We start from the raw sequence: 15696 nt of genomic DNA, 5'->3' as shown, positions 1-15696 counted from the left end.
CAATATCTTTCAGTGGGAGTCTGTTTAGTTGGTATTAATGATACTATCTAGCTGGAAAGACCTGGTTTCAAATCGCAATGCAAAAAAGGTGAGTCAGCCTGCCTAGCCTATGACAGGTTTTTCCTGCAAGAAACTCAGGTTTATCATCCTACAAAACAGGCAAACCAACCAGAAGAGCACACAACAATTAACAGAAGTAACACACTAGATGAGAAAAGCCTTAGATGCTTAGATGTTTCAGTCATTATTCCAAACAACAAAAACACTTGCAATGTGCTTCTGGTGCTGCTGTACTTTTATCAGTGATACCTGAACATTTATGAATATGTTTTGATTTTCAATTTCAAGTAATTCTTCCTTTAGCTTCTCAGTTTGCCTTTTCTAATACAAAATTAATATTATAAAATACCTCTTTAAAAAAGAATGTGGATACAAAAACCAAAGTTCAAATGCTTTTCTCCAACCATGAGACAGATAAATTTAAACATTACCAAGCATGAAAATGACCAAATATAATCATAAAAGCACATTGAAATAAAACTACAAGAACAATAGGTTAAACACAAACTATATTTCTAAGATATTACTCTTGATTTATTATGGTAGGAAACAAAATTTCCATGTGTGAATAATGTAATAGCAGGGTGCTTAGAGGACCAAAGCTATATAACTGGGAGACCTCCACGTAACCTTTTAAGGAATGCAAAGAACTGAATAGAGCTTCTGACTTAATGCCCAATCCTCACCTTCTCATAGTGCACCCTGTTAGGTATCTTCCTGGATACTGAACAAGCAAAGATGGGCTGGCAATTTGGGATTTAGCCAACCAAATTGTATTCTTATTGGCTTAAATGACAATGTAGAAAGATTGTACAATATGACAGAATTTCATGCTAGCTAGGGACCTGGAAAACAAGGCCCCTGTTGTTTTCGTCAGGGAACCAGGATGAACAGCACAAAGTCAGCTACTGGAACAAATCCCAGAACACATCCCAACTCAAAATCAGCAAAGTTCAAGATTGGTACTATCAACATAAGAAGCATCAATGGAAAAGAAATGGAACTAACAGAAGAATTGGATAAGTACCAGATGGGCATAATAGGTGTGACTGAAACAAAGAAAACAAAAGCAGGTAAGAGCTTTCTAAACAACAAATACAAAATGTCTGAAAAAACTGTAAAACATGGAACAGAATTTCTCATGTGCAATTGTAGCCCATTAGTATATGAATACAGATGTTCTACAGTATTATTATTTAATTAAACAAATGTAAACTTAAATATTCTTTACTAGTTATCAGTTTCTGTTCTAATTGCATTTACATCATAAGAAAAGCAGAAATTGTAATTTTTCTTTTATGTAGTTGTACACTGTTAATATATATTGTGTTTAAATGTAATATTAATTCTTTTAACAAAGTGAATTCACTTGATTGTAAGTTACTGTCTACTCAAAATAAGAATTATGGTTTAATGTTTGGATATATGTTAAAAGTTTTTCCACTTGGTTATACTATAAATTAAAGATGCCAAGAAATTATATTCTTGGTTTCATCCTTTATCCAAGTTGTATGTGAAGTCACTTCACGACTGAGAAACTTGTATATAGAGGCAAATGATTTCACATAACTTGCCTTAGTATCCCATAATCTACTTATATATGGAAATATGACTTTTGCATTACTTCAACCTTGATATCACTTCTGGGTCTGGCTCCCACTGATGAGACCTCAATAAAAGTCAAAACCAATCTGGGTAGTGGCCCTTTCCATAATGCATAGCATTATACATGCCTGTAAGGATATGTGCTTTGCATTATGGAAAACCAAAGGCAAGTGATGCAAAATCATTTGCCTCTATGTACGAGTTGCGCAGTCGTGAAGTTACTTCACGTGCAAACTTTGTTTGCTTACACTTGGATAAAGGATTAAACCAAGAATATAATTCCTTGGCATCTTTAATTTAATGTTTGGATATGTTTAGAATATATAAATTTAAAAAATTACTTAGTCACTGACAGTGTGAGATTTTACTGCTTTCAAGCAAAGCATTATGAAGATAACACAAATGGTAGTAGTGGCTTGTCTCAATTCATGAATGAAGTCGAAACTGGAAGTATTATCATGCACTAGTGAAAAGTATAGTAAATAGCTGGGAGCGCTGTGCAAGCGATATGGAACAATTTTTGAAACAAGTTAGAGGAAAGTTCCATTAATAATTCAAAGTAGTCTGTCTTTCATAAAGGAAGAAAGATAAAAAATAATTAATACTGGGTTGAGGTCATATATAATTATTAATAAAAGCTACTAGTTTCACCACTTAAGCTAGTGGTTTCATCTGGGTTAGGATGAATGCACAAATATACAACAAGCGCTAAATATGAATCATTACATAACTAAAAACACTGAATGTGCAAGAACAGATAATTTGTGTAATGGTTCCTACACATTCGGTGTTTTTAGTTATATAATGATTCATTTTAACACTTGTATATTTGTGAATTCATCCTAACCCAGATGAAGCCACTAGCTAAAGTGGCAAAACTAGTGGGTTTTATTAAATAATTATTACAATCTATAAACCCACCAGTGTTAGCTATTTTTTATTACATTAGTTTTTTTTTTTAATCTATATATTTAAGCTGTTATATTACAAGGTAACTGGAATAACAAATGAGAAAGAAATTAAAGAAACTTTGGAAATTGATAATCAATGTTTTTTTTTTTTTTTTTTTTTTTTTAAATATAGGAGAAGTGGTTATCAGATATTAAATGTTTCATTAGAATAGTAAAGAATTAATGATGGTTTCCAGAAATTATATTTAGCAAGTTAATTCTTAAATGTTTGATTGTTTTTCCTTGGAAATCCTTCATATAGGATGAGGAAAAGGTTTAGAATCTTAAAGAAGAAATACTGTAGCATTTGAAATTGAAGATTTGTTTCCAAGTTGAACTCTCCTATATCTTACTGTAAACAAGAATTTTACAGTCACCAAGGTTTTCCAGGAAAAGAATTGTTTCTGCCAAAGAGTTAAAGAAGTTGCTTCATTCAACTTGGAATGAAATGCAGCTGAGTTTAAGAGAAACAGATGCTCTTTTTTTAGATCAGATAAGATGTGATTTATTTAATTAACTTTTTTAGATCTTAAGATGAGTTCCTGCTGTAGTTACAGTTATTTCAGAATGTTGTATATTTCTTTTAATTTAATGCATCTTAGTATTATTAAACTGTTTCTTTTTTTACATATGGAAGTGTGAAGACTCGATTTACTTGATTATTGTGGCAATTAAGATTGATTTTGAAGAATAGGAGAGCATTATCATAGCTATATATATATATATATAGGCAGTGCTGTAACTAGGTAGGTGCACAGGCAAAGGATGAAGGGCGCCTGAAATGGGGTATCAAAATAATAATAATAATAATCAGTATTATATTTTAATTTTCAAATTTTACTGCCGTGCAGGCTGATTTCATAAAGTTTTTGGTTAAAGTTAAAAATCAACTGATTTCAGTCGTATTTTATTTTTTCCCCAAAAACAGGGGGGGGGGGGGGGGGCAAAAATAAAATCTTGCACAGGGTTCATGAAAAGCTAGTTATGGCACTGTATACAAGTGCCATAACTAGCTTTTCATGTTAAATCTGATATCACTAGGAGCTGACAGAACAACTGTTACAGCCAAGAAATAAACAATATTCTGTAAAAAAAAAAAAAAAAAAAGTTTAGTTAAATTACATCCCGACAACTTGTGGCAAGTTCTGTAATGTATATAAAAATTTTATAATGCCACCAGTCGTTGGGATTTAATTTAACTAAACTTTTTTTAGGAATATTGTTTTAAAAGGTAAATGCATATTAAACAATAATAAACTAAATGAAAAAGTAATACCAGGGCATACACACCTTGATTCCTGCTATTTTAGGCATTTAAACATTCACTATCATCATCCCAACCTTCACTATCATATTCGCTATCTGAAGGTGATTCTGAATCTGAAAATTCCATAGCTACCCTTCGTGCTAGTATAGAAGCAACATCATGTAATGGTGCTGCCTTTTCTACTTCTTTCTGTTTAATATCCTCTACTCTCCTTAATTTAATTCCTTAAAAAAATATATAAATAAATTATACGACTGTAGGCATTTATAAAACACACACACACACATATATATAGGTATAGCAACATTTCAAAGATTATAAAATGTTTCATTTTAAAAAAGAAAGTTGGCTTAGCAACCACCAAGGAGCTAACTAACAAGCCTCTGAAAAAGCTTGCATTATTCTTAAGTTATAAAAGTAATGGAAGTCTTTTTTTAGAGTATGGGATTCTTAATAATCAACTAAATTAAATCTTTAAACAAACTTTTCAGCATGCCAAGTCAATCACTGACCACATATACACACAAAGGTTAAATTTAAGTACCTAAAGTTCAAACACGATAAATAACTCCATATTTAAATTACAGGGATCAAATTGTTCAGTGTAGAACAAAACTGAATTTTGTAATATTCTAATAAATATTTCTTATATCAAATTTCATCAAAAGCTAAAGTGCAGTTAAATAGACAACACTATTGTTGCTGCCTTGATTTATGGCAGCACAAACTGTAGTTGTTGCCACAGTGTAATTCAAATGCAGCACATTCCATCATCCAATGTGACACCACTACTGCCCTAATTATTGATAGTCTGAAGTGGCTTGCAAAAGTACTATACCTGATCTCTGGAACAAGATTCCTTAACTCAGGATATTGATGTTGAAAGTTTATTTTTCACTTGGTTAGAGAATAATAATATATTTAGTTTAATCCTTTATCCAAGTGTAAACTAAATTTATTATAGTCTAACCAAGTGAAAAATAAACTTTCAACATCTTTCTCTAAATCCAGAGTAATTTAATAAAAAGGTGGCACACTGTTTGGCAACTCCTATAAGTAGAGATGACCTTGCTAATGCTTCTGCCTGGTATCTCCACTTGGGCCTGGCTCGAAACTAGTCTGGGTAGTGGCCCTTTCCTTAATGCATAACATTATACATATCTGCAATTGCATTATGGGAGATAGGATTAATGTTTGCTTGCTCCACCTTTGCAACGAGTTGCCCGGTGTTGTACCACCTTACCCCACTACTGAAGATACTTTCAGGTGCAAACTTTGTTTGCTCACACTTGGATAAAGGATTAAACTAAATTTATCAGGACATTGATATATTACATGTTAACAATGTTTAGTCAGTGGGATAATCATAAAAAACAGAAGATACACATACATCACATATAAATATTGTTAATTTGTTCTTGGATAATATAACATATCTTAAAATCTAAAGTAGATCTTGTCCCTTATAAACTAAATAGTTTTGTAAGATTGTTAGTTTATTTCATGATTATTTTTAATTCCAAACTATTACATTAAAACTATTATAATGACCAATAATATTATTAATAACTCTTAATAATATACGGAGGCTGTTCAATAATTTATAAGACTATATTTATACAGAAAAAAAATTACCTTTAATCGTCATCATTTACATGGTCTTTTTCGAAGTAACTACCGTGAGACGCGATGCATTTGTCCCAACGTTGCGTCCACTTCTTAAACACATGCGAAATGTCCGTTTTTTGAGAGTTCTTTCAAAACTGCCTCTGCAGCTTTTACACATGCTTTGTTGCTTTCGAAATTGGCGGCCTCTTAGTGATTTCTTGAGCTGAGGAAACAGCCAGAAATCGCACAGTGCAAGATCAGGACTGTATGGAGGGTGTGGTAGGATATCTATGTTGTTCTTCTGCAAAATGTCCACTATACCACCAGCAATATGTGGCCTTGCATTATCACGGTGCAATAAGAAGTCATTCTTCAGCAATGGACACTTCCTTTTGACGTGCTGTACCATTGTCCTAAAACATCCGCATGGTATGGGCCGTTTACAGTATTCCCGGGTTCTACAGCGTGTTGGTAAACAATGGCTTCGTAGTCAAAAAACATTATGGTCAAAATTTTACCAGCCAATTTTACAGTTTTTGCATTCTTGGAGGTGGGCGAAGACGGATGCTTCCATTCACTGCTTTGTTGTTTCATTGTAGGGTCACAGTGATACAACCAAACTTCATCTGTTGTAATGATACATTTTAAGAAGTTGTCGCCTTCTTGTTCCAGTCTTTCTTTCCATTCTGTGCACACATCCACTCGATGCTGCATTTGCTCGGTGTCAAGAGTTTGGGAATCCATCGGGCACAAACACGTTTCAGTCCCAAATGTTCAGCCATGATTGAGTGAACACTTCCCACAGAAATATTCAGGACAACATGCAGCTGGCATACTGTAATTCTGCGATCCTCCTTGATGATAATCCCTGCTGTGTTGATCATTGCCTCTGTGATGGACGTTGAAGGTCTTCCCTCCCGTTCAAGATCTTCCACATTTTGCCTTCCTTCCTTAAAAGTTTTATGCCAGTGAAAAACACTTGCCCTCGACATTGCTTCATCGTTGAAAGCTTTGCGTATCATGTTAAAAGTGTCCGACGCCGATTTTTGCAAATGCACACAAAATTTAATCGCATAATGCTGTTCCGAGGACACTTCCATTTCGACGACTGGTCGCAGTTCGTAGGCGCACCGAAACAAGCTTGCGTTTAGTCACGTGACACTCTGGCACATCAGCCCGTACATGCCATCTATCAACCTCTTTTGTTAATACAGACAGCAACATTTCTTCATTCAACAGAAATTAATATTGTGATGAGTGGTTTCGCGACAGTAAAATTAGTCTTATTACTTATTGAACAGCCCTCGTATATGTTAAAGATACCAAGCTATTTTAAACCTGGTTTTACTCCATTAAAATAGCCTTGGTATCTTTAACATTTATTGTACCCAAGGTAAAAAACTTTCTACATATATATATATATATATACACACATACATACATACAGGCATCCCTCGATTAACACGGTTAATTAATCCCTCGATGTTACCACGTATATCAAAATCACATTAATCAAATATAATAATCAATGGTAAAAAGTACAATTCGTTCATGATCGATTACTGTACTAATATTGAAAGTTTATTTTTCACTTGGTTAGACTATAATAAATTTAGTTTAATCCTTTATTCAAGTGTGAGCAAACAAAGTTTGCACCTGAAAGTATCTTCAGGACTGGGGTAAGGTGTACAACACCGCGCAACTCGTTGCAAAGGTGGAGCAAGCTAACATCACTCCTATCTTGGTATCTCCCATAATGCAAAACACATCTCCTCAGATATGTATAATATTATGCATTAAGGGAAGGTCGACCTTATTGAGGTCTCTTCAGTGGGAGCCAGGCCAAGTCGAGATATCAGGCAGAAGCATTAGCAAGGTCATCTCTACCTACAGGAGTTGCCAAACGGTGTGCCACCTTTTTATTAAATTACTCTGGATTTAGAGAAAGATGTTGAAAAGTTATTTTTCACTTGGTTAGACTATAATAAATTTAGTTTAATCCTTTATCCAAGTGTGAGCAAACAAAGTTTGCACCTGAAAGTATCTTCAGGACTGGGGTAAGGTGGTACAACAACGGGCAACTCGTAGCAAAGGTGGAGCAAGCTAACATCACTCCTATCTCAGTATCTCCCATAATGCAAAACACATCTCCTCGGATATGTATAATGTTATGCATTAAGGGAAGGGCCACTACCCAGACTAGTTTCGACCTTTATTGAGGTCTCTTCAGTGGTAGCCAGGTCCAAGTGGAGATACAAGACAGAAGCATTAGCAAGGTCATCTCTACCTATAGGAGTTGCCAAATGGTGTGCCACCTTTTTATTAAATTAGCTCCCACTGAAGAGACCTCAATAAAGGTCAAAACTAGTCTGGGTAGTGGCCCTTCCCTTAATGCATAACATTATACATATCCACAAGATGTGTTTTGCATTATGGGAGATAGTGAGATAGGAGTGATGTTAGCTTGCTCCACCTTTGCAACGAGTCGCCCAGTGTTGTACCACCTTATCCCAGTCCTGAAGATACTTTCAGGCGCAAACTTTGTTTGCTCACACTTGGATAAAGAATTAAACTAAATTTATTATACTGTACTAATAGTTCGTTTTATATAGTACTCTTTTAGGAAAGATAAAAAATGAATGCAAAGTAAATGTTTATTAAATACTTGTACCTAACATTAGTTACTACAATTTTTTTTATCAAAAAAACGTCATAAAGAGTAGTTTGAACAGTTTGTTTTTTTCTTATCAGCATAAATTCTACGGTAACAAGCAAAATGACTCTCTAGACCTCGGCAAATAAGCATTCTTTGATTAACATCTGGATCCATATCCATTCCTTGCTGTTTAAGTGATACTAAACTGCGAAATATTCCATCCAGTTCTTTGATTGTTATCTCCTTTGGAACCTCATCTTCACATGTGCGTTGTTGTTCAATTTCAAGAAGATCGTTTTCACTGAAATCTTTTGAATGTGAATCCAATAATTCTTTAACATCTTCTGCATCAACACCATCAAAACCAAGGTCTTCACCAATTGCAAAGATTTTTCGACCACATTGTTCAGACTTAAGTCATTAGTGCATTCTGGCAGAAAGTTTTTCCAAACAGCTATCATGCAGCTAGAAGACACTTGCTCATGCGAGTCACGAATGTTTTCAATTGCGTGTTTAATGTTAATTTTTTTCCAAAATTCATTGGAGCGTAATCGCATTTTCTCCCGTTGTTGTTTCTGTTGCCTTTCAGAATGTCTTTTTAAGAAAATAGGCTTTGAAAGTTGCAACGACGTCCATAGGTTGTAGCAATGATGTTCGTATTTCATGGGAAAAATAAAACTTTCACATTCTCACACAGATCATTAAGAGAATTTGGATGACCACAAGGCTGCAAGCTTAGTGCCGTGAGCATGATTTTGCATGGTAATAAAGGCACGTTAATCAAAACTCTTGCCGCGTATATCAAGGGATTGTCGCAATTAATTTCGTTGCATTAATCAAACCCTGCGTTAAGCAAGTGATACCTGTATATATATACCTGTGTGTGTGTGTGTGTGTGTGTGTGTGTGTGTGTGTGTGTGTGTATTATTAAAGGTATTTACTCGGATTGTAGACATTTTTTATTAGAATTTTACTGACTAGAAACACCAAGATAAGACAAAAACTTTAATTAGAACACAACAAGTTTCATCGGAATGACGACTTCTTCAAGTGTATATACTATCACAAAAAAACTGGAAAGTTACCAAGATAAAAAAATGAACTTCTCATATAAACAAGTTAGGAACAACAGTCAAATTTGAACTGACGTCTGCGTGGCAGGTCTAGCATGAGGCGTTAGTGAGGGGGAACTATCTCGAGAATGCCAAAACTGAATTACTGTGCTATGTGAATCAGGTAAGCTATAACTTAAATTACTGGTCATGTGTGAGGGGGTCCAGAACTATTTCTTTCGATTCGAATATGTGTCTTTCTAGTTCATCAGGGCATTTATCGATATTTGTAGTAAGATTCTAGTCTATCTGGTGTTGACGCTCTTCAAAATTAGAGTTGGCAGAAAAAAGGACATGACTGGAGAGAGCATTTGCACTGGTTCTGTTGTAAGAGATATCAGGTTGATGCTCTTCAAGTTTGCCCATAATACAGCTTCCTGCAACTACAGATGATTTTATATACTTCTGGGAACTGAAGTTGGTGATGTTTTGAATTGGGTTGACTCAGGAAAGAATGACGTTTTGGTAGGGTAGTGAAGTAAGTTCTAATATTAAATTTCTTCATAATTTTTGCCAATTTGGGCGATAGAGAACTTACGTATGGTAATTCAATGTGTGCAATAGGGTTTGAGTTATCTTCTTGCTGAGGTTGGAGATGGTGAGAAATGCTTCGAGGTGAGTAGCCAAGAAAACGTGAAATCGCTTACAACAGAACCCGTGCAAGTGCCCTCTCCAGTCATCTCCTTTTCTCTGCCAACTCTAATTTTGAAGAGCGTCAACACCAGATAGACTGCAATCTTACTACAAATATCCATAAATGCCCTGATGAACTAGAAAGACGCATCTTAGAATCGAAAGAAATAGTTCTGGACCCTCTCACACATGAACAGTAATTTAAGTTATAGCTTACCTGATTCACACAGCACAGTAATTCAGTTTTGGCGTTCTCGAGATAGTTCCCACTCACTCACCTCATGCTAGACCTGTCACGTGGACGTCAGCTCAAACTTGGCTGTTGTTGTTCATAACCTGTTTATATGGGAAGTTCATTTTTTATCTTGGTAACTTTCCAGTTTTTTTGTGATAGTATGTACACCCGAAGAAGTCAGCATTCCAACGAAACTAGCTGTGTTCTAATTAATGTTTTTGTCTTATCTCGATGTTCCTAGTCAGTAAAATTCTAATATAAAAAATATATATACTGTATTTGCCTGCATATAAGATGCACTTCTTTTCTTTCAAAATAGGTCTGAAAAACAAGTGTGTCTTATATGCTGATACTCAGTTTTTTATTACTTTCATTTCTGGAAATTTTCTCTGTTCCAAGTTACACGATTTCTTTCTTGCTTCCTTGCGGTGTGAGAGCATTCCAGTTACGTAGAGTTCAGTGGATGCGCTGTCATCGACAATCACAGCTGTGTTCGTTTAAACTTTCCAATCATTGTTATGGTTGTTGTGAACAGTGATAAATTTCTGCCGTTAAATTTTCTCTAAATTTCTTGGCAAATTATGGCTGAAAAATGTCGGCATTGCTACAATATTGCATACAAGCTACGTGTGATTGCATATGATAAAGAACATGGAAACAGGGCTGCAGAGAGGCATTTTGGTACTCTTTCCTAGTTAGATTAGGTATTTGTTGAAAGTAGACCTACTTATTACTTTATATTTGAAATACTGTAAATTCATTAGAATAAACAGTGATAAAGTTTTTTTCCTAAAAAATGTGTACAAAAAAGGAGGTGAGTCTTATATGCCGGCAAATATGGTATATATATATATATATATATATATATATATATATAGACACACACACACACTGAAGTGCCTTTGATTTAGTGATAGCTACCTAGTAATGTGTTGGACTCCCTCTGGTCCTGATAACGGCCAACACATGACAAGACAAGGACTCCAAAAGCTTGCAAAAATGTTTCACAGGTAGGGTAACCCATGCATCCTCTAGAGCTGTCCACAATTTGCTCAAATTTGACAGTGATGGGACACAGACCCGAACACTCTGTCCAACAGTATCCCAAACTTTTGATTTCGATGGGATTTAAATCAGGGCTTCTAGGTGACCACCTCATTATTTAGAAGTCAACAGAATGCTCCTGAAACCAAGCAGTAGCCTGCCTGGACCTGTGAGATGAACAGCCGTCTTGCTGATAGATGCCATCTCCATTGGGATATATGATGGACATAAATTAGTGTAAATGGTCAGCCATGAGTTCCAAGTACCAGGATGCACTGAGAGTTAGTGGTACATGTACCAAAGGTCCCAAAAACATCCAACTGAAGACACCCCCAGGCCATCACTGAGCCACCACCAGCTTTGTATAGTTCCAACCTGACATGCAGGATTCATGGCTTCATGGGTGTTGGTGCCATATCCTCAGTCTCCCATTGGCACTATGCAGTTTAAATTGTGATTCATCACTCCAGGCTATATGTCGCCAATTTTCAATCTTCCAGTTTTGATGTTCTTCAGATGAGGCAAGGTGTTCAGCCCAGTGTCGTGCCGTTAGTGGGACTCTCGCAGGTCAGCAGCTCCCAAAGCTGAGACAGTTGGCAAAGTCCACAATAATTCAAGGGTGGTTGCCCTTTGCATTTGTCTGGGTGCTTGTTTTTTTTTTTTTTTTTGCTGGAATTTTCATCTTCCCAGAACACTCTTGAAACTGTCATATGAGAAAATCCAAGTTTGTTGACAATTTCAGAGATCAAGTCACCCATCCATCAGGCACATTATGACTTATTGCTCATTATGAGTGGAGAAACAATTTTTCACTATGCATAGCACATAAAAAACAGTGACTGAATTTTAGCTATCATACAAGCAATAGAAAATATTACATTTTTTCATATTTATCAAAAAAATGAATAAAATAAAACAAACATGTAACTACACGTAATGGAACTTATGCAATATGAATCCATCTGCTGTGCCTTTATGATATCTGACCATTTACAACACTGTTATGGCTATATTTCTAGAGATAGTAATCCCCACCTTCTGGTAAGCTAAGTGAACTTATTAGGCTTTTCCAGATGTCTTTCAGAATCATTCCTTGATTTCTGTTCAGATTTTCTCCAGAGCGGAGTACAACAGCGGCTTCTTTGAAGTTTCTACAACGAAAATCCTCTTCCATATAGGGCATGGAGCTTTTATCCCAATCGATGGGATATCGAGAAGTGATGGGCTAATTCTGAAATATCTGTTCTGTTGTTGTTCACGTCTCCTACATGTTCTTTTATTTGAATTTCCAGGATTCTCGATGTTTGCCCTATGTAATTTAATCCACAGGAACATGGAACGTTGTATACACCTGCGTATTTGAAGAAGGCATTAATGTCCTTTGGTGATCTTAAAATATGGTGTATTGTCTTGACAGGTTTAATTGCAACTCTGACGTTGAAAGACTTAAGGAGTTTGGCAATTTTTGTTGACACTGAGACTGCATAAAGGATGATGATGGACGATGCATATTGCGTGACAGAAAGTTGCTGTTGTGGAGGGTTTCTATGAAGAATTTTTTTTATTATATTTCTTGGGTAACCGTTGTTTACTAGGGTCTGAGATATGAGAGCGAGTTCATGAAGGAGATCTTTTTCTTCTGAGATAATGTTGGTCACTCTATTCTTAACTCTTTAACTGCTACGGTCGAGTTAACTTGACTGCGGAAAAAAATGGCGACTTTGCTACAATCGAGTTAACTTGATTTGAACTTTCAGTGTGTAATACTCATTTAATTTACTTTGTGAAAGCATTTGAATTGAGCAGGCTTATAGTGCCATCTCTTAGGATTAGAAGGAACTAATTTTCAAGCTTCTGTTTGCTTTGTGGCATTATCTCTGTAAAAAATTGTGAGACCATGCACAATGTTATCAGAGTCACCCTTGACAATAGGAGCCAGGCAATCACGTGATGCGGTGATTCCACGGTTAGTAGAAATGGCTTCGACAAGCAGACAGCAGCGTTCCCTTACTGAGGCGGAATTAGTAGAAGTATTAGAAACTTTACCTTCTGATTTATCAGATTTCAGTGACAACGATGATATTTATTTTTTAGAAAATAGTGAAAATAGTGATAGTGAAAGTTCAGATAACGAACCACAAGCACCAGTGCATCCGCAAAAAAGAAATCGTACTGACGCTTCATTATTTCAACGGCGCGATATAAATTTTCGTGCAACAGTTCACCAATTCAATAATGATAATTCAGGTATTTCAGCAATTTTAGATGATGGTTCAACTGTTTTTGATTTTTTCAAACTATTTTTCCCCCTTCATATAATGCAACATATTGCTGACGAAAGTAATAAATATTATGTATTTTTGACTCAGAAACTACCACCAGCATCCCAATCTTGTTTGCAAAAATGGAAAAATACTACCCCAGAGGAGTTATATATTTTTGGAATCATAATGCTTATGGCTAGGGTAAAAAAACTAACAATAGCAGAATATTGGCCCAAGGATCCCCTCATAGCTACTCCACAGTTCACAGACTACATGTCCAGGGACAGATTCCTTTTACTTTTACGTGTTTTACATTTTAATGACAATGAAACTCGGGTTCCAAGACAAAGACTACACAAACTACAACCAATTATCGATCATCTGAGAAAAACCTACAGTGAAGTATTTACCCCTTTTCAAAATATATGTATTGACGAGAGCTTAGTACTGTTCAAGGGGCGCCTCCAGTTCAAACAGTACATTCCTTCGAAAAGACATAGATTCAAGATCAAAGTTTTTGTGTTGTGTGGCTGTGAGACTGAATATGTGTTAGATTTTGTAGTGTACACAGGAGCAACTACAGACATTATTCCAGAACGTGAATTTGGGATTTCTGGGGCCGTGGTGCAAACCCTAGTGGTAAAGTATTTGCAGCAAGGGCACACATTGTGGTTAGACAATTGTCATTCTGGCACTCTTCTGTATGACTGGCTACATAAAATTGGTACCAATGCATGTGGGACTGTTAGGAAAACAGGAAAGGGTTGCCGAAACTGAACAAAAAATTAGACAAAGGACAGGTAGAATCCAGACACACAGATAATATGATGGCGATAAAATGGATTGATAAACGAGAAGTTTGTATGTTGACCACACTCCACACAAACTCTATGAAACAATCAGGGAAAGTTGACAGGACAACAAACACACCAATAATGAAACCTGAATGTGTCATGGATAATAATAGGAATATGGGGGCTGTGGACAGGACAGAGATGATGGTCGGTTCTCTTGAATGTGTGCGAAAGGACTTCAAATGGTACAGAAAATTCTTTTTCCATCCCTTGGATCTCACTGTTCTCAATTCACATATTTTGTATAATGTACATACTGATGAAAATATCACACATGCTAATTTTCAACTGACTCTCATCAGAGAAATTTTTCAAAAGTTCCACATACCAAGACCAACCACTACATCTGGACGACCATCACAGGGTGACGAACCCCTCAGACTGAGGGAAAGACATTTCTTAATACCTGTGCCACCCACACCCAAGAAAGCAAATCCCACTAGGCATTGTCATGTGTATTCAAATACCACATTGGGGCAAAGAAAAAGAAAAGAGAGCCAGTATATGTGTACCAAATGTAGCATAGCCTTATGTGTACACCCCTGCTTTCAAAATTACCACACACTACTAAAGTATTGAAGTATTTTTGGGGAGGTGTTTCTCACTTGACTTGTGTGTGACTGTAAAAATTCGATGTTGCCAAAATAAATTATCTAAAAACATCGACTTTTTACAGTAGGAATTCACCTAATTTTTCTTGTAAAAATGTATATTTTAGTTCTCTATGTAAAGCTATCTGTATAAAGAGCAAAATAAGCCCAAAGGGAATTAACTCGCTCATTGTTTAAGGGATATAGAAGTATTGAAACCAAGAGCATCGCCCGAAATTCAGCATGTCTTTTGAAGATTGGTTGCAAGACCCACTGCAGGTGACCTTCAAGGTCAATATTGAAAGGGCGTGGCACGAATCAAAAAGAAAGGCCCATAGGCAAGATTAAGGCAGTAAAGGGAGGAAGTGTCGGCAAATTTTCAAGAAACATTATACAGGGTTCTCCAAACTACTAGCAAGACTCGTACAGGGACGCCAGGGGTCCCAAAAACTTAATCAAAGGTGCAGGGACTCTGGTGTATAAAAGGATTGGTTCGAAGATGAGAAGGGCTTCCCTTTCTTCATCCTGAGTGAACCATCCACAAGAGAGGAGCCCAGGTGTAAGTTCTGGGGGGGGGGTGAAGAGATCCATCCACTGATGTCGTTCCAGTCACAGCCGAAGATATCTGGAAGCGACTGTTAGGAGAAATCTTGCCGTAAAGGTCCTGTAATCGAATAAGTGCGACCAGGCGTATGCAGAAATCCTTTGTTGGGCAGTTCAAGACGCCGGAATGCCTACCCTATATTACCGCCTGCTGCTACGACTATTCATCAGTGCCTGGTGTCGCTTTGAGGAGAATTCCAAAACACAGAATGGAG

The 15696-nt window shown here is 36.2% G+C and overlaps 1 protein-coding gene across 3 annotated transcripts in view; it reads right to left on the bottom strand.

Moving 5' to 3' along the window:
- LOC150094188 (uncharacterized) overlaps nt 1-15696 on the bottom strand; it is a 189383-nt gene that overhangs the window by 33544 nt on the left and 140143 nt on the right. For all 3 annotated transcript variants that reach the window (XM_090411733.1, XM_090411732.1, XM_090411734.1), the window contains one exon: nt 3906-4106. In XM_090411733.1, the coding sequence (XP_090267859.1) occupies nt 3922-4106 (185 nt within the window). In that variant the 3' untranslated portion in view covers nt 3906-3921. The remainder of the gene's footprint in view (nt 1-3905; nt 4107-15696) is intronic.

Source organism: Typopeltis vanoorti, chromosome 22 (genome assembly GCF_054136105.1).
Source record: "Typopeltis vanoorti isolate ZY-2024b chromosome 22, IOZ_Tvanoo_1.0, whole genome shotgun sequence".
Lineage (NCBI taxonomy): Eukaryota > Metazoa > Arthropoda > Arachnida > Uropygi > Thelyphonidae > Typopeltis > Typopeltis vanoorti.
The sequence above is the reverse complement of the archived record's forward strand: the minus strand, read 5'-3'. Positions and strand labels throughout refer to the sequence as shown.